The 24,457-nt window shown below is 40.2% G+C and overlaps 1 protein-coding gene across 1 annotated transcript in view; it reads right to left on the bottom strand.

Annotated features, from left to right (window-relative positions):
- Positions 1-24,457, bottom strand: part of skila (SKI-like proto-oncogene a) — a 33,177-nt gene that overhangs the window by 3,075 nt on the left and 5,645 nt on the right. The window contains exons 2-6 of the mRNA XM_048162503.1: positions 9,331-9,423; positions 6,593-6,678; positions 4,996-5,141; positions 2,153-2,415; positions 355-576 (exon numbers count right to left, since the gene is read on the bottom strand). Coding sequence (XP_048018460.1) covers positions 355-576; positions 2,153-2,415; positions 4,996-5,141; positions 6,593-6,678; positions 9,331-9,423 — 810 coding nt within the window. The remainder of the gene's footprint in view (positions 1-354; positions 577-2,152; positions 2,416-4,995; positions 5,142-6,592; positions 6,679-9,330; positions 9,424-24,457) is intronic.

Consider the following 24,457-nt stretch of genomic DNA (forward strand, 5'->3'; position numbering starts at 1 on the left):
AATATAGTGATAAATATCGATATTGTATGATAATGTGATATTATTTTTGGCCATTTCACGTGGATGGTTTGATTAGATTAGACTGGATATTTGGTCTAAAAAGTTTGAGAACTACTGCCCTAATTAATCGCTGAAATCAGGCCCAGTGTGCAAGTCAGCCAGACATTGGCTCCCATCTCAGTGTGTGTGCGCATCTCTCTCCCCGTTACTGATTCACTCCCACACACAGATGAGCTGTGCTGATACATGCAACATATTGCATTGGGCACAGGAATAATTCACATCACTGCACCAGAGAGTCATCCGAGCACGCTCAGATAGGCCCTGCCCTCTTGCTGCGATCCCTGCATTTACCTGCGCGTTATACTGCGCCTCCTGTTCTTTGGGTTGGCAGGCACAGCTCTGCTGCCTGAGCTGCTCCAGTCGGTGTTCCAGCTGTCTCTGCTCCTGCCGCACCTCCCCCAGTCTCTGAGCATGCTCAGTGTGCACCGCCTCCAGCTCGTTCTGCAGCTCCAGCTGCTCCGCAGACAACTCCCTCAGCCTGGCTGCCTCGCCCCCGCGCACCGCCTCCAGCTCCTACACACACACGCACATCAAGACATGCATCAAACAATGAGTGGCAAAGGTCAGGGGTTTGTAGTGGACGAGTCGAGGGTGATAAAGCTCAACTGGAACATACTCCATTCTGCTCTGGCCTTCACCTTTACACTCACTATAACAAGGTCACTCTCTTTTCACAGGACCACAAAAGAGCTTCTCAGATACACAACTAGTCCATCTCCCTCACTCTGATCAAACCTCTAGTGAGCTGCCTATTTAGAGGAGCATTTTTAGACATCATATGCGTCCAGCCGACATGAAGGCTGCTCCAAACAGAAGGCAGCAAAATCACGCTGCGTTTTAAGAGACCCGTTTAGGCCAAAATCTAGGGCAGAATCGCATGAATCACTTTGCGGATGAAGCAATCCCAGATGCAATACGACAAGCTGAATGACTTTCACGGCAGCAGGAAATGATTATGAACATTGTATATGCACATGTTTATGCATCAGTGTGTATACAATGTTTAGATAAAAATTGCATCTAATAAAAAATTTACTATTTTATTGATTATGTGTGTTTGCTATGTATTATTTGTGCTTATGAAACTTAAAAGGCAGGGGGTTTTAAACTAGGGTATGCAAATGTGCTTGTATTAAAGTATGATAGAATTAATCTAAATAAAATATGTTTTAATAAACTGAATAAAAAACACATTTACTCAATTTGATATTACTACTTTTTCCTTCTTAAGCATTATTGAGTGATTGTATTCTATCGTTAGCCCAAGTTTTTAACAATAAGAAATAACTTTCTATCTTAAGATATAAAAATAAGGTATTGAAATATGTAAAAAATAAGATTCTAATCTTATTTTCTTTAATAGTGAACAGAAAAAAATATACAGTCAACTTAATTATAAAATCATATTTTTTAATATTTTTAAATAAAATCTATATCTATAATATTGAACAGAAAATATATATTTTTATATTTTTCAAATTAAAAAAAATCTATAAAAAATAAGATTATATTTTATTTTTTTTAATAGTGAACAAAATATACAGGCAACTTAATAGAAAATAAATAATCTTTTTTATATTTTTAAATAAAAAAAAAATCTATAAAAAATAAGATTCTATCTATCTTTAATATTGAAAAGAAAATATAATATTTTTAATATTTTTTATTTTATATTATATTTATATTTTATATTTTCTAATATTTTTTAAATTAAAAAAAATCTATAAAAAATAAGATCCTATTTTATTTTCTTTAATAGTGATCAAAAAATATATAGTTTTCTTTTTTTAAATCACGCTTAATATTTTTTTCCCTATAAAATATAAATGTTCATCACACATTAAATATATATATTGTCACCTTTAATTTATAATTAAGCACCTTAGAGTCGTGTGCTGTTAGCACATGTTAACATCAGTCCTTATTGTAATCAACTGTGAGCATTAGTCAAGAGTACGAAGCCAATAAGTTACTTATGCGTTATGACGCATCCTTAAAAGGTCGCTGCCTATGTAGACAGCTCATTAGGGTTTGGAACAGAGCCTGCGTGTGTCAAGTAGGGATGATTTGTCTAATTTGACTGTCTCACCATCTCCAGCTGCAGCTGTTTCTGAAGGGTGGAATTGAGCTTCTCTTGCTGCCGCCGGTACATCTGCACAATCTCCAGCATGATCCTGTCCTTGTCGTCCTCCGTTCCGCTGTCTTTTCCCGCCGTGGGAATGGGGGCGTGCTGCTTGCCGCCCGAGCTAGTCTCCATGGCGACTGGCGGAGGAGGTTGGCGGCGCTCGTGCGCTTCGCCCGCGTGGTGGGATTTGGCCTCCTCTGCGACAGAGGAAGGAGATGCGGGAAGATCTGAAGAAGGGAAGAAAGAGTTAACCACACACACACACACCTTATCTGTCATGTGCTGAAAGTCTGTGTGACTAATTCTCTGTGGGTGTCTCTCTTTGAAGGTCAGCATAGAGGGGAAGGGCTGGAAGTATCACACAGAAATGTGGAGATTTTACTCGATTTAAAACGTTTTTTAGTGCTGCACACGCTCTACATACAAATCACCTGCACCAGGCAAACCGCAGCTGCCTAGCATGTATGTTTAGATGAGCAATACAGGAGTCCAGAGGGACTGAGAGAGAGAGAGAGAGAGATTCAGCTCATTTAAATGTAGGACAGGCAGGCTGCAGGTCTGGCACTGCGGAGCCGAATAACAGCCTCGCTCTGCTGCTAGCCTCTACTGTGACTAAGACCTGTCTGTCACACTCAGAAGAATGAGTCAGAGATGGAGAACGAGAGACGGAAGGGACACGGGGGAGCCAGGATGGAGAACGGGTACATGGAAGAAAGAGAGACAGAGGACGCGTGTATAGTGAAGGATACATGGAAGAAAGTGAGACAGATTGACGAAAAAAGGGAGGAAGGATAGAGAACAGGTGCATATATAAAAGACAGACAGATTGAGGGGAAGAAAAAGAGAAGATGAAGGAAGAGAGGAAGGGGGTGTCTGGATATAGAAGGGATAGATGGAAGAAAGATAGACAAATTGAAGAGAGACAGACAGATGAAGAAGGAAAGACATGGGATAACATGGATAGAGAACAAATACAGGAAAAAAAAAAAGAAATGAAATGAGAGATGAAGGAGGATGGCAAATGAGTGGATATAACAAAACAAATACCGAGAGACGGGGGAAGAAAGAAAAACAGATGAATAAATAGAGACAGGGAGCTTGGATGGGGAACGAATACATGAAAGAAAGAGAGACGGATTGAGAAAAAGACAGGGAAGATAGTGATAGAGATGAAAGAAAAGAGGCAGGGGGCCTAGATGGAGAACGGGTACATGGAAGAATAAGAGACCGACTGAAGACGAGAGATAGACAGATGAAGAGAGATGGGGAGCCCAAATGGAGAACGGGTACATGGGAGAAGGAGAAACAACTGAGGATGAGAGACGGGGGAAGAACGATAGAGTGAGAAGAGAGAGAAAAGGGGAGCCAGGATGGAGAACGGGTACATAGAAGTAGGAGACGAGACGGTAGCTGCGTTTCCATTACCCTTCAAATTACGCAAATTTGAAATACGCCCAATGGAAACACGCCAATTTCGCACGTCAAAACTCCCATATATTGCAAAAAATGAGTTTTTCAGGAAATTCAAAAAAGGAATATTTTGCAAAACTGCAATGGAAACTTTTTTCCCCATTTAGAGGTCATCTGGTGTAAGTTAAAGTCGATCATTCTTATGGCGCGGTATGTTTCGACTGAAGACAAGACAGTGTTCTTTATTAAACTCATAAAAGACAAAACATTACGGGAATACTGGATTCTAAACATCAAAGAAATGCCACAATTTAGCACATAGGCGGGAAAAACACCCAGAAACACCTCATACATGGCCGCTCCCAAGTATAAGGGGCTTTCCTTGCCATTAATGATTGAATAACATGCCTACATCTCCTTCGATTAAAAATAATGGCTAATGCTTATAACTGCTAACATCTGTTGCCATGACTTTTTGGAATGACTTATCGCGAGAGGAAAAGGCCGCATAACATCAGTTAATGAAAACGCCGTCGGATTTTATCAACATAGAAAATATCGCAAAGTTCTGTAATGAAAACCTGGCTAATGATCGGGAGAAGAAAAAAAGAGAGAAAGCAGTAAGCACAGAGAGTAGGGCCAGAGGGGGTTGAAGAGGATCAAAAAGTGCATAAAGGGAAAAGTGAGGCACAGAGAGAAAGGAAGAGAGAGAGACAGGCAGAAGGAGGACAGGAGGAAATATGGTGCGCTGCAGTGGAGACCCCTCCCCCAGCACTAGAGCGATCTGACACTCGCAGGGACAGCGGCCTCTTTTCATTCCCTCTCTTCACTGGCAACTATAAAATCTGAGTTGTGCTAATCATTAGCAAGACACTTTCAGCAGAAAGTTCAATCACATACATGTACATAAACATCTCACCTCATCATTTTTGTACATCTTGTGCTCGTATGTACTAGGGCTGCATGATTAATCGAAATTAAACTACATGCGATTTGGCAAAGGCTGCAATTTTTTATGCGCAGCTTCTCAGTGAAGCACGGCTCTGTGATCAGTAGTAAATGCTGCTCCATCTGAAATCCAGATGGCGCTCTCACGCAGAAACTCCAAATCCCTATTGGCATCATACTATCGCTGTAGCTGAATAAACAGAAGATTCACATGCTTTGATTAAATGTTGCTTTTTCAAATGCATGTTATAAGTGACTCAAACTCAGTGCTTTCAAATTGAGCAGCATTTACTACTGATGATCACAGTGCTTCACTGACAAGGCATTAAAAATAAATCGCACTAAGCCAAATCGGTTTAAGCGCGATTTCATATTAATTGTGATTTATCGTGCAGCCCCAGTATGTACATTCATTTACTGGGATAACTAAATAGTGTGCATGTACTGACCTGTGGTGGGCTGGCTGTCGTGGGCGAGTGCTCTTCTGCTGTAGTGTTGTTTAAGCAGGGCCCCCAGAACCTCATGGCTCACCTCTGCCTCCTTCCGCAGGGACACGTTAGGGGCCACCATCTTATCGTACGTATACAGGTAGTAACTGCAAACATAAACCCTCAGATTAGTGTACATACAACACTGAAACTGAAAACTCCAGCAATAACAGGAGAATTGTTGCTCTCAGAAAGCCATTCACACATACAGCTGAGCAGGTAATGATGCACAACAGAGCTAAATCGCAATAATCAGATCATAAAAAACTAACAGGGTCTAGTTGAAGTGTGGCAATACAATTCAATCGCTTTTTTCTTGTCTACTGACTCTAAAGGCCCTATTTTAACGATCTACGCGCATGGTCTGAAGCTCATGGCGCAGGTGCACTTAGGGCGTGTCCGAAACCTCTTTTGCTAGTTTAACGATGGAAAAAAATGGTCGGCGGGCCAGGTGCATGGTACAAAAGGGTTGTACCTAGTCTCTTAATGAGCAATATGTGTAATAAATCAATCAGTCTCGTCTCCCATTCCCTTCAAAAGCAGTTGCGCTTGCACTGGAATTTGCAAGCGGAAAGACTTCTCCAGAGAGGAATCCATTTATTTTTAATATTTAAAAATGTTTGCGTGCTGCTGTGTGTAACAAGCAGAGTGTACGCGCATTATGCACCCACCTATAGGCGCATATTACTAACGCACCCTTTAAATACCCAAAAAATACTGTGCCGTTGACTTTAGACCAGGTTTTTGTTGGTCAGTGGCGCAGTCGTTTTCAATTGCCTCAAAATAGCAACACGCCAACAATGCACCTGAACACACCTCGTTTTCAGACCAACACGCCCATGGGCGAACAGATGGATGCGAGTGCATTTGCTATTTAAATAAATGTGGCACTACACATGAAAATGATAACTGTGTTGGGCTGAAATTAGCACTTGCGTTGCGTGGCGTCGCATTGCGCCGGGTATATGATAGAGCCCCGAGACTTCAGGTCAAGTGCTCTTATTCTCCTATGATTTTTGCACATATAGGCCCGGTTTCACAGACAGGGCTTAGCCTAAACCAAGATTAGGCCTTAGTTCAATTAGGATATTTAAGTAGCTTTTATAAACGTACCCTAGAAAAAACCATTACTGGTGTGCATCTTGAGACAAAACAATGGCACTGATATATTTTATGATCTGTCAGTACAAGTTACTTTCAGTTAAAACAGCTCAAACATGCATTTTAGTCTGGGACTAGCTTAAGCCTTGTCTGTGAAACCAGGAGATAAAGTTTAAATACATTACTGTCTGAAAAGATGGGTGGTGAAAATGCCATCAAAATGCTAGAGCATTGTGGCTGGTTGCCAGTGCACTGCTATGTGGTTGCTAGATGTGTTTCCTACAAGCCGAAATCAAAATAACCAAGGTTTCCATGATATTCTCATCCCTACATTCGGTGTATGTGACAACTATGGAATTTTGCCATTTTATCATACGCACTTGCTTCTTCCTATTGAAATCCTGGAACAAGGCCTAGGCCAAAAGGGAATGTTGGTGGTAAAAAAAAAAAAACGTACCTCGGGTGGATGATGGGTCCGTGTCCTGGTTCCTCTTTGATATCGGGAAAGAGTCGACTGAAAACTAGTGAAGGCTGCGAGTTGCCCTGTACACATAAAAACAAGTGCATATCAATATTAATGAAGCACTTTAAGGCCGTTTGAATATGAAATGGACTGTTTGATCTACATTAAAATACATGTCTACACATATTTGTGCATGAATAATACAGAAGTTCTTTACGGTCTCATTACACACAGATTATCAAGAGCATTTGCTCAGGAGCAGCAAACAGCAATAATTACACAGAAATGTACAAACACACAGAGGGAAACTTGAGAATGCCTGAAGCAGAGTAAACAAAGAGAGCAGTACAAATATTTTTTGCTGTAATATCATGCGTGTATGAGAGGAGCTCATCCATCAGTGACCACAGAGACAGTTAGAGCATTAATGAGGAGGATAAGAGAATGACAGCGTTTAGTCAAACAGCCCGGGTGGGTTTCTGGCTGTTTGACTTGATGTAAATGCTAGGTGAACTACACTGGGGGAGAGTTAGGCTCTGTTTACACCTCATTTTAAAAATGTATCTCATGTTAAGGGTTTTTGAAAGGACGGCCTCTGATTACGTGACTTGTAAATTAATATTTACACTCCTAGCACAAAGCTGTGTAAAACTTTTGGAATTTTTTTTATTAATGAAAGAAATGTATGCTTTTATTCAGCAAAGATGCATTCAATTGATTAAAAATGACAAGACATTTACCTTGTTCTTCTACAGTTGGTACATCATAATATTAAAGGTTAACATGAATTGATTTGTAGGCTACTTACACAAGAAAGTTTTTATAATAACGTTATAATACATTTTTAATGACATAATTATGTTTCTACTCATGTTTTTATATAAACATGTAAATGGTGGCCATCATAAAACAGATTTATCCATTAATTGAAGAACAGGTAAAAATACAGTGAATATGCAATATAGTACATATGTTTAGCAAAATGCTACTCTCCAAGTCATTTTTCTAGCTGACTAATGACTGTTTGTACATTGAATGGCTTTTCTGGAGGTAAATCTGACATTATTTGACATTGTACACGAGCTGTTTTATCGACATCTTTCCGCAGTTGAAACACTGATTGAGCGATTACTTTGGTAAGTTGTACGTATCTTTCAACATACCTTCTGATGTTCATTCATATTTACTTTGTGTTGTAACTAGTTAAGCGGAAGAGATGATCAGTTCATCGCTTGAAACGGATGCGTTACAGCGATCGGTCACGCCACAAAAGATCATGGCAGCACGAGAGAGACGTCTATAGTCCCACTCCAATCTATGGGAAAATGGCCCAATTTTCAATTCTTGAGAGGTTTATTGTGCTTCCAATGTCACACGAATGACATTTTGATTCAAAATGGCTGGTATGAATAATAAATGTTTGGTTTGCATGAAACAGTTTGGACCCTGTTTACACCTGCCGCCGCCCACTTGTGATTAGAACACCCGAAAACGAAAAGCGGAAAGATGCAGGGTGACACCCAGATGACTGTTGGGACTCTGGTGTGATTAGATATTTCTGAATGAAATGAATGACTGAGTGAGTCAAAGACAGAACGAGAGGAAGGGGTGTGAATGAGGGAGGGTGAGGTTAGTTTTGAAGCCTGTGATCAGTATGAGTATGAGCAAGATAGAGAGAGGCTGTGACTCTATGAAGAAGAGAGTGTGTGTGAATGAATGGAGAGGCCGTTCTGTGTAAACAGAGGCAAGGAGGAGACGGACCACTTGAAGATTGTTGTATGCAAATACAGTCTATTTCAGCTAAAGAAGCTAAATTTATGAAATCTTTTTTGTCAGGTCTTATTAGTGATTTAACTGTTCTTACATACTAAGCAGTGCTGGAGATTTTAAGACAGTCCCAATTCAAGCAGACATGACCTGTATTTGCAGGTCTACTTCTTCGATAGAAAATAGGAAGGAACGTTGGCAAGATGCCTGCCGAGCAGCCTTGGATTAAAGGGTTAGTTCACCCAAAAATTAAAATTCTGTCATTTATTGCTCACCCTCATGTCATTCCAAACCCGTAAGACCTTCGTTCATCTTCAAAACACAAATTAAGATATTTTTGATGAAATCCGAGAGCTCTATGACTCCTCCATAGACAGCAATTTACCACTTTCAAGGCCAAGGAAGGTAGTAAAGACATAGTCCACGTGACTACAGTGGTTCAACCTTAATATTATGAAGCAACGAGAATACTTTGTACACAAAAACAAAAATAATGACTTTATTCAACAATTTCTTCTCTTCCATGCCATTCTCCTACACTGTTCACATAGTAAACACAGTGCAGTGCTTCCGTGTTTATTGGCTGACGTAGAACTGGGATGCTCTGAATGTAAACAGCGTAGGAGAGTGACACAGAAGAGAAGAAAAAGGTTATTTTTGTTTTGGTTTCGCACACAAAAAGTTCTCGTTGCTTCATAAATTTAAGGTTGAACCACTGCAGTCACATGGACTATTTTAACAATGTCTTTAGTACCTTTCTGGGCATTGAAATCGTAATTAAATTGCTGTCTATGGAGGATTCACAGAGCTCTCGGATTTCATCAAAAATATCTTAATTTGTGTTCTGAAAATGAACAAAGGCCTTACGGGTTTGGAACGACATGAGGGTGAGTAATTAATGACTGAATTTTAATTTTGGGTGAACTAACCCTTTAAAGTGACTTCGGTGTAAAGCGATCCAGTACCTTTTTCTCCAGGGCGTTATCAGACAGCTTGCTGTTAGGTGGGCAGGGTGCAGGACTGGTCTTCCTCCCGTGACTGTCATCATCCACCACCTTCTGTGAGAAAACACAAACACATGCTTTATGAGCACAACCTTATTCACAAGAGTGTTTACACTTGGCTGCAAGAGTTCAGATATGTAATACATCTGATATCAGAGAGCTTGTGCACAAATCACCACACTCAATCTGTCCGTCACCTCCTCTGCTCAATGCATTCAAACACGCTGAGAGGCTTGTACATGTGTGTGTGTGTGTGTGCGAGTCACACAGCATGAATCCAGGGCAAGCTCAGTGCTGATGGTTATCAGACACAGACATAGCCTAATATAGCTGACACAGAAGGGAAGAGTCCTTACGCTCATCTGACATTCCAAGATTCATATGTGCTTTTCTAATGTTTATAAACCATAACATCCTTTATTTGGCAAAGCAAACCAGAAAGCGCAACGCACATCCTCGTCCCTCCATCAGAGAGAGACACTAACAGTAGTGGTTGGATGGGTGCCAGAGGAGGAAGAAACATGTTTTATCTGGAGTAAATTACAACTTCCTGCAGACGATGGGATCTCCTGTTTCCTGTAGGCTGAAGAATGAACGGCAATGTCGTCGCACAACATAAAGCAGCTGTACGGTGGTGGGGTGACATGGCAACCCCACACCTTGGCACTAAACGCAAGAAAATGTGCGTGTAGGAGATAGGGCTGTTTTTCTTGAGGGAAGAAGAGGACTGCAGCACGAGGGAGGGGGTGGGCAGCTGCCGAGGGGGGCAGAAACAATGAGCACACTGCAGTGGTGAGCTTGTCTAACCTTGACAAGCACACACACTATGTCTACCGGCCCATCTCTCCACACTTCAAGGCCCAGCCAACACTCCCTCCTCACCCGTGACACACGCAATCACACAGTCTCCCATCCGTCTCTTTCACGTTGTCGGTTTGCGTTGTGAGTTCTCATCTCTCGAGAGCCAAGTATGCAATTCTTATGTTTAAAACTGGTTCAATATGCTATGTTTGCAATAGAGTACTAGCATACTGCACAGTATGAAAATAGTACGTAATATATTTTTTTTTTTTATTGCGACAACATAACAGATATAACATACAACAGGCATTAAAGAAAGTAAAAATATACATTTAAAAAAAAAAAAAAGTACAGTAGTACAGATATAAGAAACAGTTCAGAGAAGCTCCACTGCCTTTCAATATGTGTGAAAATAAAAAAGTACTGTGTGTATTAGGGGTGTAAAGGTACATATATTTGTCTAGTTCATGCGGTTTGAAGACAAATAGTCAGTTCATGGGTAATCCACACTCCAATCCAGAAGGGGGCATGCGCAGTAATACCACCACAACAGGAAAATAGCAGAAGAAGAACAGCGTATACATGAATGACTCCTGAAAAAGTCCACTAGATATTGCGCAAACGCGTCAAATTGTACCGAACTGTGACCCCAAAACCGAGGTATATACCGAACCGTGACTTCTGTGTACCGTTACTATAAAATCTTGTTTTATTGTGTTTATATATAACCTTAGCATGTTTAATTTATCAAGTGAAGTCCATAACTGTATGTTTCTCAGGAAATTAATATAGACATTTTGCATTTGTAATCCACAATTGTGCAAAAATGTCTTGGCAGTCAAACATTAAATAATGAGCCATGATAAAGGTATTAGGATATTACTTTCAGTTAATTCATCATACTGGAAACAGAAGGTCAAATCAAGTATACTGCATTGGGGGATACAGTTGGACACAGCACATTTTTATTAGGTCATGAAGGGATTCTGTGCATACTGAAAATTTGCATATTATGCAGAGTATATGTACTTTGTACACTGCAGAACCAGCAAAACAAGTATGCTATTTTGAACAGCCGTAGAGATACCACACACACTGCTTTATATTAAAGCTTCCCATCCGCTGTACTACATTACATTGGATGCACTGCAGCCTTGACGCAAGACCTTACAGCAAAACAAACACAAAAAACAAGGATTTATCTAGCTGGCCTGCAGCACATGGTATGAGTAGTGACTGTGATAGTTGTGCGAAAGCTGTGGGCGCTGTTTACCGAGAGAGTTATTGCTCTGTTCTCCTCAAGGACATGAGAAAATTACACTGGAACAGGTGTCTCATGCGCTAAGATGCACAAACATGAGATATAAATCCACTATATGTGAAATATAAACAAAGTGGTAAGAAAGCGTCTGCTGAGAAGGCCATCGTAAATGTACACAGTTGATAAATGACAGTTTTCTTGAACGGTTATTTCTCAAGATCCCAAATCCTGCCGATCAGGTTGTTATGAGTTTCTCTTCCAGGGACGCAACACCTCAGCCATCACTAATCTCTTTTTAATTAGTGTGTTAAAGTCCCTCACACACACAATCATATTCTGTAACACTATTTACTTGGGCACCGTTGACTAAAGTAACGAACACAAATCCCTCACGTCTCGACATGCAATCAGAACAACAACACAAACGCCCAGAGGATGCAAAGCCTGTTTGTCACAAGCATGTGATATGAAAACTCAAAAGTGTGTGTGAGAGAGGAAGATGGCCCACAATGGTGGGAGTTAGCATTCCTGCAGCTCACTCATTTGAAACATACCACCGCTGCTCCAAACCCATCAGCGCATGCTTGTCTGCACGCACGCACCCGTTCTTCACTACAAGGGTCTGCATCGTTTCCTTTTTCCCTACATCAGCTCGCTAACCTGAGCACCGAAACAACATCCTAGATCTAACCGAGAACATTTTAAACCCTCGTCAAATTCACATGCATTCCCTTGAAATGGGCATAATGAGGTCACTGACACACAAACACAAATTCCACTTTGGCTCTGACAATGAACACTGAACACTGTTCAAACCTGACCGCATCACTTTATTATCAACTATGGGGATCCCCTGACACAAACAGCAATGAAAAAACAACAACATACAGACAAAGGTTGACGAGAAAAAGTCAAAAACATGCACAAGTTCTTGTGCAGTTCCCGCACGAGTACATTTTATGAGCTATGTCGTAGCTGGGGAATTACAAGCCGCACAGGCTGATGATGAATCGTATCTAGGCCAACCTCACACAGTCATACTACGAGCTGACCTTTTAGAGAGCACGCGCCGTGTACCCTAGGAATGCCATTTTTTATGCCTGCTATTGTCTGTTTTGATGTGGACACGTGTGTTTAAAAGTATTTAATTTGCGAAACTGTGAGTGACACTGAGCGTGTGTGGACTCATGAGTAGCTTTTTCATTATAAGCACCGCACACACACACACAAACGGTTTAGCACAATTCGTGTGAAAGGCGGCACATGAGGGTGATTGTGTGTCCATCTGTTGCAGCTCTGGCAGAGGGCATGTATAAAGCGAAAAAAGCAGCACAAACGTGCAGTTTTCAGTCACAAACACACAGAGCTGCTGGGGCCCCTCACTGTACCCCCTACATAGGTCTCCTATTCACACATCATTAGCACCACAGGAAAAAAAAAAAAAAAGTGGAGGACATGTGTGAGCCGGGAACACGTCGACCAAATATAGGCCATGTTGATTTAGGAAAAGTGCGCAAATCATTTACAATCTGGAAACAATGGCTGTGTTTAGAAAGCTGCATATACTAACAAAGTTAGGGGTAAGAATCACAGGGTACCTCATGATGCGATACATGATACCGATATCATTACGATACAGCAATTCTGCGATAATCAATATAATGCTAGACAATACTATGACGACACATCACGATATCTGTCTAACTATGAAAACAAAAATGGCAGTGACAAGGTTAAAGGATTAGTCCACTTTCAAATAAACTTTTCCTGATAATTTACTCACCCCCATGTCATCCAAGATGTTCATGTTTTTCTTTCGTCAGTCGAAAAGAAATTAAGGTTTTTGATGAAAACATTCCAGGATTTTTCTCCTTATAGTGGACTTCAATGGACACTAGACGGTTGAAGGTCAAAATTACAGCTTCATTGCAGCTCCAAAGAGCTTTAACGATACCAGACGAGGAATAAGGGTCTTATCTAGAGAAACGATCGGTCATTTTCGGAAAAAAATACAACTGTACAGTATATGCTTTATAAACACAAATTATTGCCTTGCACTTGCTTCCGCTTTCTGTATTCTTCAAAAAGCTTACGCTGTATGTCCTACACCTTCCCTATTCAACTTAAGTAACGAACGCAGCGCCAGTTCCGTTTTTTTCCGCAAGTAGAACAGGGAAGGCGTAGGACACTGAAACTGTAATTTTGACCTTCACCTGTTTGGTGCCCATTGAAGTCCACTATAAGGAGAATAATCCTGGAATGTTTTCATCAAAAACCTTAAATTTCTTTTCGACTGAAGAAAGAAAGACATGAACATCTTGGATGACATGACATTATCAGGAAAATTTTATTTAAAAGTGGACTAATCCTTTAAGTGCAGGTTTTCCAGACTTGACAAACGTGACTGGGGCATCTATTATTTTACTCACACGGCTGTCCGCAATCCCGTTAAAAACCTTTTTCTTAGGCTAGTTAACTTGTGTTCACGTTTCCCTCATTCATGTGTTGAGCGCCACCTCGAGGAGCCATGAAGTAGTAACGCTGGGAGCAGGGAAATCTGTTTAGAGTGCCTTATTTTATTAATTAAAATATCGATATTTAGGGCCAGCATATTGATTCTTGTATCACACGGAGAAAGACAATGATATATTGCCCTATCGATATTTTGTCCCACCTCTAATCAAAATCCTTTCAAGGAAAGTCTGTTCACTCAGAGGCTAATTTTGCAACACATCCGGGCAGCTATTTCGGGCATCCCAAATCCTAAATATCTGAATGGAAAAATCTTGAAATCTTAAACTGCTTGCCATACATGCATTTAAATAACAAATTTCAAATCTGCAACAAAATCTGACATGAGGGTGAGTTAATGATGACAGAAGGTTTATTTTGGGTGAGCTATCCCTTTACGTCAGCAAGTGGAGTCCAGCTGTCGTCTCGGAAATAAACCTTAGTTTTACATTTGTAATCCAAATGTGGGTAAAAATGTCACATCAAATAATGAGTCACGAAAATCACTGCGGATATTATTTCCATTTCATTCATCACACTGGAAAAGTCTTGTGCATTGCATTGTGGGACTCAGCTCAGTGTTACACTGATAAGGCATCTTTTCCATGTGGGCTGGACAAATGTAGGCCAACTTGATGCAGGCTATAAGGAGATAAAACAGAGGAAAAGACGGAACTAAAGAGTGATCTAAAACCGTGGCAGATTCTGTTTTTCTTTGACAAGAATGTAAAATATTACATAGCATTATCAATCATCAACAAAACATGGGAATATTACGTAGGGGTGCGCGATATCACGGTTTTTGATCATGGATGATTAAAATGTCTCCACGATCTGCTTTTGAAGAAATATCGTAGCATTGTGCTACAGTGCATTCAATCAGTTGCAGTTCTGGGGCCTCCGTCCCAACATGCTGAACGACATGACGTACATTCACATCACATGTTAACGCATAGGTAGGGTTACACTCACGTGACATTGCAGTTATTCACTGCAATAAACCTTGTCGGTTAAACATTTTATTTGCACGTAAGAACGTACAACCGAACGGCGAGCATACTAAAAGCCTGTCAAACAGCGTGTGAGTACTGAACTAAGTTATCTTTTGTGTCTTATTGCACTTAAACTGACAAATACAAACAAGGTTTACATAAACAGTCGATTATGTCTTAAGTGAACGTAAACAGTTTGGGAGAAAACCGGTGCGTGTCTTTATATTAGATCTGTGCATTTGCTTTTAAAGTGACAGCAGCATAATAAGCATGCTGAGGAACTTGTCATTAAAGTTAATCAAACAACAAAAGTCAGAGAAAATCATGCACTGCTCTTCACTGAATAACTTCAGTAGCTTTAATAAGAATCCATGTTTAGTGAAGTCCAGTATTTTATTTTTACTTTTGTTTATTCAATTTCTTACTTGAATACTACTGTTAAATACACCTGTGAAAAAATAAAGCACTGTTTATTTCATTTGTATATTATATTGTATTTGTAATGTGCATCTTTGTTCTTATTGTTAATAAAAAAGATAATGAAATAAATATTTTCATCTTTGTCCAACCCTACTTTAGCCTAAATTGTCTGTCATTATCATTTTTATTTTTAATTTAATTTAATTTAATTTAATTTAATTTAATTTAATTTAATTTAATTTAATTTAATTTAATTTAATTAGTTTTAATTTTATTTAATTTTATTTTATTTATTTTTTGGACACTTAAATGTGACACAAAACCCATAAATTATCATTCCATGTGCCTGAAACACAATCAGATGAATTTAAACAAATTCATTCATATGTGAATTGTCCTACTGAAATCAATGTAGCAACTTGCGCAAGAATAGACAATTTACACAAATACATTTTTTCTCTCGCTTTTCTTGATTAAGGCCCCATGTCTATATAGAACAGACAGAATCACTCCAGAATAAATACAGTAACATTTTGGCGTCTATCTTGCAGCTGTAAAGTGGCTTATGTGGATTTAAAGTAAATTCAGTGTCACACAAATCTTTTAGGAGTAAATTCGGTAGTGAAAGCTGTAAACGTACATTCCTGACATTACCTATGACGCCTATACACACACTGGAGTACTAAAATCCATATCCTACAAAAACACACTAAAACAACCCAAACATTCATAATCAAACTAAAACACTTGTGCAAAAACCTGAGCAAACAACACGCCTCTAAATATCAATACGCACACGCTCACAGGGATCAAGCACACAGGCTCAGACGTGCTCATTCCTGAGAGGATTTGGCTGGCAGCCTGGGGCAAATTTTTTAAGGGAAGAGGGAGGGAGACGAACATTCCGTCTAGACGTGGTCATCAATAGTGCACCGTCTGCCTGTCTGTCTGCCCTTCCCAACATCCGTCTACACACATCCACTGTCTAATCTACAACATACGCCCTGATAAGAGCCGCACACACGGGCGACCGAGTTATCCACTCGCGTACTAGCGCAAGCAAAACTAACATACTGTGCCGGTGATCACGGATCGGCTCGGAGGGCCATAAACACACAGAGGAACGGTCTCTCCCCTCTCCTGCTCTCAGATTTCACAGAGTCAAACAGAGCTCTGCCTGTTCCCTTTCCTACACATGGGCGGCTTTAAATAGGCCCATGAATGGGAGATCTGTATGCACGCGTGTTAGAGCCGAGTACTCTCAAGTGTGCGCCGGTGAAAAGCAGCAACCGCATAAGCCTCCCATGGCGCGGCTACGCTAGGCTAAAACGCACACACATGTACTCACACATGCACAAAGACATTGGCAGACACAGTCTCGGTGGAGATGAGTCTCTGAGGTGCGTGTTCTTTGGGCTATGGCACCCTACGGCTCATTTCAGAAGCTGCTGTCAGGGCTCAACCAGAGTCATCACACAACGTTGGAAACGGCCCACGCTGCTCTCTGTAGGACGCAAGAGGGGCAGAACGTGACCTTCCTCTCTCAGCAGGACACACACACGGTCAGTGAGAGCTGTGGTCGAAAGAGGACAAAAACATCTGGCTGTTTGCGTGGCAGCTGTGAACCCTCGCCACCGTGGATCCATTTTGTCTTGCTAGCAAGTTTCTGACTTGTTCTGGAGTTTTTGTACTGACACCAATGAAAAATGTACTGAAGTGCGTGATTGATACTACTGGCCAAGATGGTTGACTAGTCAGTCAATAATTTTGTGTCACAGCTTTAAAATTAATTTAGAAACCCAACTTCTTAAAAAAAGGGTAGGCTTTTATAAGTGTTAAACCACTAGCATGAAAACTAAAAACCATTTCAGAGAAATTGTGTGAGTGTCTAAATTGGGGAATCTAAAGGAAACCATGAATTCATAATATACAGTCAAACCAAAATGTATTCAGACACCTTGAACATTTCATTCATTAATACAGCTTATTCACTATAGTTTAAAAAAATGATATTAAAAGATATTAAACTCAGAGTTAAACTGTGTCAGAAAAAATGAATCTTAATTATGTCAGATAACACTTAAGCAAAACATGGTCAGGTCAAAGTGTCTGAATAATGTTTGGTCCCAAATTAGCAATTTTACTGGTAGTCCACTGTATGAAGAATTTTTGGGTATAATAAGTCGCAGTTTACTTTATTTTGCTATCCTTACATAAATGAACTATAGTGTTCTGCACCCACTAGTAAAATTATATATATATATATTTATTTATTTATTTATTCATTCAAAGCATGCAACCTAGACTAACATTATGTTAGGTGTGTGAGAGGTAGAGAGGGAGTCGGTCTCTAAAGGTGCATGTCATTAAACCGTGTGCATGGCACAGGAGAATCACCAACATGGCAGCTTGACATACAAAACTGGCAGTGCATTTCACTTCTGCCATCTTCAACAGCCCTAGGAGAGAGAGAGAAAGACAGACAAGACAGTGAAAGAGAGAGGCAGAGCGAGGGAGAGAGAGAACAACTGCCCACCCACAGAGAGCCGAGTCTCATACGCAGAGTTTAAGCTGCAGACAGCGCACACGCACACACAATTTCACTCTACACAAGGAGGCTCATGCATTTTGCATGGCATAGCCTGTTAGGGGCCACAGTGACTGGCTTTGCATAGAGAAAGGGAGTTTAAAAAAAAAAAAAAAAAAAAAAGGAAGAAGAGAGAGAGCAGTGTCCTATCCATCCCCTACAAGAGGAAGCTGTCAGCACACATCCACACCGTTACCAGAGTACATAAACCCTCACACACTATCACTCATCAATCAAGCTCAATACATAACAGAAGATAAAGGAGAGGAGAACGGGACAACGTCACACGCAGGGTGTCAGACGTCATTTTTAGACAAAAATAAACAAACATACGCCCTTACAGGCTAAATGGCACAGCTGACATCCCCAAAAACTCTTTGCAATGCAAAATATTTCCATCATACATTACCTTTATATGGATAATACGTGGGCTAATAACCACAAAACTACACTACCATTCAAATGTTGAGCCGACAGGATTTTAAAAATGTTTTTGAAGGAATTCTCTTATGCTCACCAAGGTTGCTTTATATGATCAGAAAAACAGTAAAAACAACATTATGGAATATTACAACTCACAAATGTATAGACCATATGCGCCAGAGAAACATGCCTGCAGCCATCTTTAAAATGTTGTCTTTGAACTTCCGTTTTTTGTGGTAGCTCTGTATATTTCAATGGCATCGTTGTCGAAGAATAAATTAGCTGGTGAAGAGGATTTACAAACATTTACATTTACGCATTTGGCAGACGCTTTTATCCAAAGTGACTTGCATTGCATTATACTATACATCTGTATCTAAGCATTGTAATGTTTAAAGCAGATGTCTTAAATGTCAGTAGACTGGGAAGATTTTAAAATGAGCATTTTATTCATAAATGCCTAAAGTTGTTGTGGAAATACAAACTGGAAGTCAAAAGGCAACGAACACTGAAAAGGGGCGGGGCTACATAAGGTTTATAATATAATCTATTTTAAAATGCAATTTATTCCTGTGATGGCAAAGCTGGATTTTCAGCATCATTACTCCAGTCTTCAGTGTCACATGACCCTACAGAAATCATTCTAAGATGCTGATTTGCTGCTCAAGAAACATTATTATTAGTGCTGAAAACAGTTGCACTGCTTAATTTTTTTCCCCCAAAGAACAGCATTTATTTGTAATAGAAAATGTATCACTTTCGATCAATTTAATGCATCCCTGATTAATAAAATTATTTCTCCCAAACTTTTGAACGTTAGTGTATACTTTACTTGGAATTCTACTCTACTCAAGCACTCTAATACAGATTCAAGTGCCAAGCCAAAACGTTCTTGCATTACAAACCTCAGTACTCAAGGGGATGTTCAAATGTACTTCAAATGTCTCTGCCTTTAAAGGAATATTCCAGATTCAATACAGGTTCAAGTTAAGCTCAACTGACAAGCACTTGACACAAAATGGATACTTTCACTAGAGGTAGACCGATTGATCGGTTTTGCCGATTAACTGGCACCATTAACCGATTTTGTTGTTCAGTACTGTTTTTCAATTTTTGTAATAAAGATAAGCACTATTTTAAGCATTATATCTGTTTTCATTCAGTATCCATTTTAAAAACGAATTGGTCGATTAATCGGTTATTGGCCAGCGTGGTCGAACCTAAATATCGATATCTGTAAAAACCGGTCAACTATCACAAAAGAACAAAAAATTTCACCTGTCCTTCCTTACATTGAGGCACTTACAGTGGAACTAAATGGGCTAATCTGTAAATACTTTTTCAAAAAGTATAGCCACAAGATAGCATGCATGTAAATAATATGCATGTAAACATGATTTTAGAGTGATAAATCGCTTACTAACCTTTTCTGTGTAGTTCAGCCCAATTTTACAACTTCTTTGCCATAACACCTAAAACCCTAAAACAACCGTAAAATTGATTTAAACAGCTTTACAGCTCACATAATACACGAGTTTTAGCGGATGAACCAATGTAAGTACATTTAAAAAATGATTAACCTTCATATTTCTTTTTTAAATCCTCCTTCCACTAAGCATTCTCTTCAAACAGACGCTTCACGACAGCAGTCTGAAATAGAAAACGTACAGAATTGCAAAGTGTTTTGAATCAAAAAAAAAAAAATCAAGTCTGTCATCATATTAAAGAGCTGAAACATGCTGAGACAAGACATAAACGGGCACTGATGTATGTCAGACATGTGGTACTGCTTTCTGGGATTGATCAATAGATGTCTTGTATTAGAGATCAATAATTACTGGACAGATGGACTGTCAATCAAAGCAATTATACGACTGTCCTTTGTTTTGCTTGTAACTGAGAGTCAAATGTGTGCTGCTCTCCAGAGAGACATGAACATGCAGGCTGGTGCTGTTGTTCAGGTTGAGGAATCCCCCAGCTTGATGCAAGCTTGGAACAGACTGTCCTCATACAGCCAGGAGAGCAGAGCGAGTCTACATTCAGAGCCTCCGCAGGGAGAGGAGGGAAGAGATGAGAGGGGAGGGGAATGTTCTCCTATGGCAGCCAGACCCTCACTCGCATTTTCTGATGGTTTGGGAAATACAGTCTCAAGTGGGAGGAGAAAGAGAAAGATTTACAGTACAGGTAGCTGTATGTAGCGTACCGTTGCATTAATCACAACCCGACGGCGTTGCGAATGTGTCTTTGGAGCTGTCGGCAGAATGACACATCTTCCTTAGGGATGAGCTTGGCGTTTGGAAACAACAGCATGCAGTAATGGGAGGAAAATATGCAGTCTAATGAGATTGTGGTGAAAAGAGCAGTTTCACACTAAAAAAAAAAAGTGCCTCACAAGCACAGATGAGGATAACTGCAGGAAGCATCTTCATGACCCATTTTTTTCCAACTTAACTGATGAAGCAGGACAACCGTGGCCTCTGCATTGCATTCCATCAGAAGGGTGTCCGACCACAGTGTGAGCGCATAATCGCAGCACTCTTAATGTTTTGCAAGAGGACATTAAGATGAATCATTAGCCAGCACAGTCAGACGGTCCTATCTGGAGCAGAGGGACACTGACTCCGCTTGTGTCCCAGTTAGGACAGACTCGCTCCTATTATGTCCCTGTTACATGAAGACTAACACTGCTGGTTTTGCAGAAAGGGGGGAGAAGTATATCATCAGATCAAGTTATGGTAGATTTATGGAAGTCAGAGAGGAAACAGAAAAGACAGAAAATATTATATTACACATTATAGCTATAAATGTCTTTGGCGGTCAGTAGGAATGAAATGGAACAAATCATTTAAATCAATAGTCTTATAAAGAACATGCTGATGTCAAGAGATGTTAAAAAGACTAGCTTATGAAGGCTACTTCCTTTTCAAGGGGACTATGCAGAACTAGACATACATGTTGAGTGCGTGAACACGACGGCCAATCAGAAGTATTTAAGAATCTGTTCAACGGCCCTCAAAATGCTAGAGGGAAATGCTGGTATCATCACATTTTTAAAATTTCAGTACCGACTTGATAAAACCGAAGCATGATAAAAAAGTATACCTTGAATTCAATGCAAGTCATTTGGGATGAAAATGTCTGCCAAAAGCATATAGTATAATCAACATTATTCTTGCTCCATCAACCATCTTTGATTATTTTTTGCACTGAGCTCATCCCAATGTAAAAATACATGCAATGCTGCCAAAACGAAGTGCTAATATGACACAAAAATCATATTAACAGCACAGCAGGCATTGCTCTTGTCTTTTGCACACATGAGATTTCTTTAACTAATGCTCACCATGGCAGTTGAACCACCTGGCTGAATAATCAAGCATGTCTTGACAAATTTGGGTTAGCCGCAGTCTGCGGTCCGTCCTGGGGCTGTTCTGGCTGCTGGCTCTTCTCCAGGGACTTGGCAAAAGATCGGTACAACAATATTCCCAGCTTGAGCACAAAGAGCAGGGCCCCCAATCTGCCCACAGCGTCCGAATGTTGAGCCAACAGGGAGGAGTATGTTGTCTTAACGGCCAACAGGAACACTGGGCTTTATATAAATAGGACAGATTGCCAAATCACAGAGTGTGTGCTTTTTTGGGGGGCTTTAGGGTTAGTTAGTGATTTGTTTGTGCATGAGGACAAACAGTTGGAAATAAATGAACAGAGCTTGGAGTGTGTGACCGCCTGAGCACATGGACTGTGGCGATACCGAGAGATGAATGCTTCACCGTGAGTGGAGCAAAAGGAAAGAGTAAAAGCTGCTGAATGTCCTGAGCTGAACCTGATCTCGCTCTCCTATTTTTTCACATCCCACACTATTATTCATTCCTTTATCTACCCATCTCTAATCAGGTATATAGCTGCTTGGGGCCAATGGGTGTGCACACATGCTCATCCATTCAAGTAAATATGCATTTGCCAGCAAGTCTCTTCATATTCAGTGTACACTAGAGGTGTGACGTGACGAGACTGAGTTCACATGAGCAGTATCCTCAATGACGAAATGCATATCTAGAAAAACAGTCTGCGTTTGTGCATTTGAAATGTTTTAACTAATCACCTTGTAATGAATATCATTTCAGTTCTACTTTTTCTGAGTATTAATTATCATCTGCAGTAAAATACAACAATACTCAAGCACTGTAAAAGTTGAGTTTGTGGCAAAACCTGACTGGCTTCTCTCCTGTATGATTGAAATCGCGTTTGAACGCACGCTCCGTTTTACTTTCGCTTTCTATTTCGCGATCGCGTGTACTCTGTGAATAGGGAACGGCGGTGCTGAGCGCGCATTCTACAAGATAAAACATTTGTCAGACGCTTAGGCTCTGTTGTGCAACAAATCCTCCGCCATGGTCTTGTCAGTCATCTCACCACATGATCACTGAACTCTGATTCCTGCTGTACTATGTACAACTCTGCAGCTCTTGTTGGATGAGCTAGATGGGAATGAAGTGACTGTTATCCAAATGAATTAAATTGTTTTTATTTCTATAAAAAAAAAATCAAAACGACATTGTCATTTTTCAAGGTGTTTTCATTTTTATTGAATACAGAAAAACAAGACCTGGTTAGGACACTGTGTAAATCAATCTCGCTCTTCTTCAGCTTGTCTCTGTCTCTCTCCTATACACACAGTTACTGTCTACTGAATTCACCCACTTCAGCCAGATCAATAGTTCTCCTCAATCACTCTCTCTCTCACTCCCATAAACACACACTCACTGCCCTCCGCTCCTCTTATGCAAACAGAGACTGATTAGGTCATTCGGCTGCTTATTTTGAAGGGCTGAGTTGCATCCACTGGAGTCTCTGATATTTACACTGGAGCAAACCCTGAGCTCAACAAACTCGATCAAACAGACAAAACCCTGAGCCTCTCACACCTCTGACCTTTCATTACCCTTCAGTCTCTCACCAAACACAGGCTACATGAAGATAAAGTTCCCAAGATACATTGTCATGTTCTGCTGAAAATGCCAGGCAGAAACTAGAAGACAGAACAATCCATGTTGTAGCCCTCCATAACATCAGCTAAAAGTTGCTATCACATTTACAGTTTCTTGGCCTTTCAATAGGAATCTGTGCAATCAGGAGGTTCACATGAGGGTGAAAATTTTCCTCCAAATTTAAAATTTGCAAACAAAGCCAAAGCAGGATCAAACGTTGCGTGTCATCAAGCAACACGCAAGTTGAAAGCCTGAGATACTCGAATAATAAAAGATTCTAAGGCTTTAAAAAAACAAAACAAAAATCCAATCAAATTAGAGGACCGGAACTAACTGTTGAATAATAAATGATAGACACGTGACGAAATGGAAACAGCAAAGCAAAAAAGGACTGCAGCTGTCAGAGAGGAAGAAAAAAAAAAAATATCGAGAGGGGGAAAAAAGAGAGAGAAGTCTGACAGGGAAGATACGTCACAAACGAGGTTTGTGGCCATGGTGAAACATGAGAGAACAAAACATATACAGACAGGAAAATGTCAGCTTTTCTCTCATAGATTTTAAAAGGAAGGAAAGAAAAACAGAAAGTGGAAATAGGAGAGCTTGATGGTGGAGAACTGTCCTCCTTGCCTGCGGTGCATGAAGTTACTGATTTCACGATTACAAAAGGCAGAAAGAAAGGCAGAAAAAGAGAGAGAGAGAGAGAGAGAGAGAGAGAGAGGCAGCTGTCTAATGTCTGCACCGCAGCCGCTGTCTCATCCTCTGTGGGAGATCGACAGGACTCCATCTGTCTGCCAGACACGTCTGCACACCAAACCTTAAACCATCACAGCTGCCTATCACTGACATACAGTCATACAAACAAACAAACAAACACATTACCTATCTGTATGAGAGCCAAGTGGCATGGGAAATGATGGGGAGAAACAGATCAGGTAATGTCACAGGTCTACATGACTCAAAATTGTGTCGCCAACATGTTGGTGACGCATGCATACTAACCATCAGGCCACTAAACTGATATACTCAATTTTGGAGAGAAAATTTAACATCAGTTATGCCCGGTTTCACAGGCAAGGCTTAAGCCTAGTCTCAAACTAAAATGCAT

The sequence above is a fragment of the Megalobrama amblycephala genome, linkage group LG17, assembly GCF_018812025.1.
Source record: "Megalobrama amblycephala isolate DHTTF-2021 linkage group LG17, ASM1881202v1, whole genome shotgun sequence".
NCBI classification, from domain to species: Eukaryota; Metazoa; Chordata; class Actinopteri; order Cypriniformes; family Xenocyprididae; genus Megalobrama; species Megalobrama amblycephala.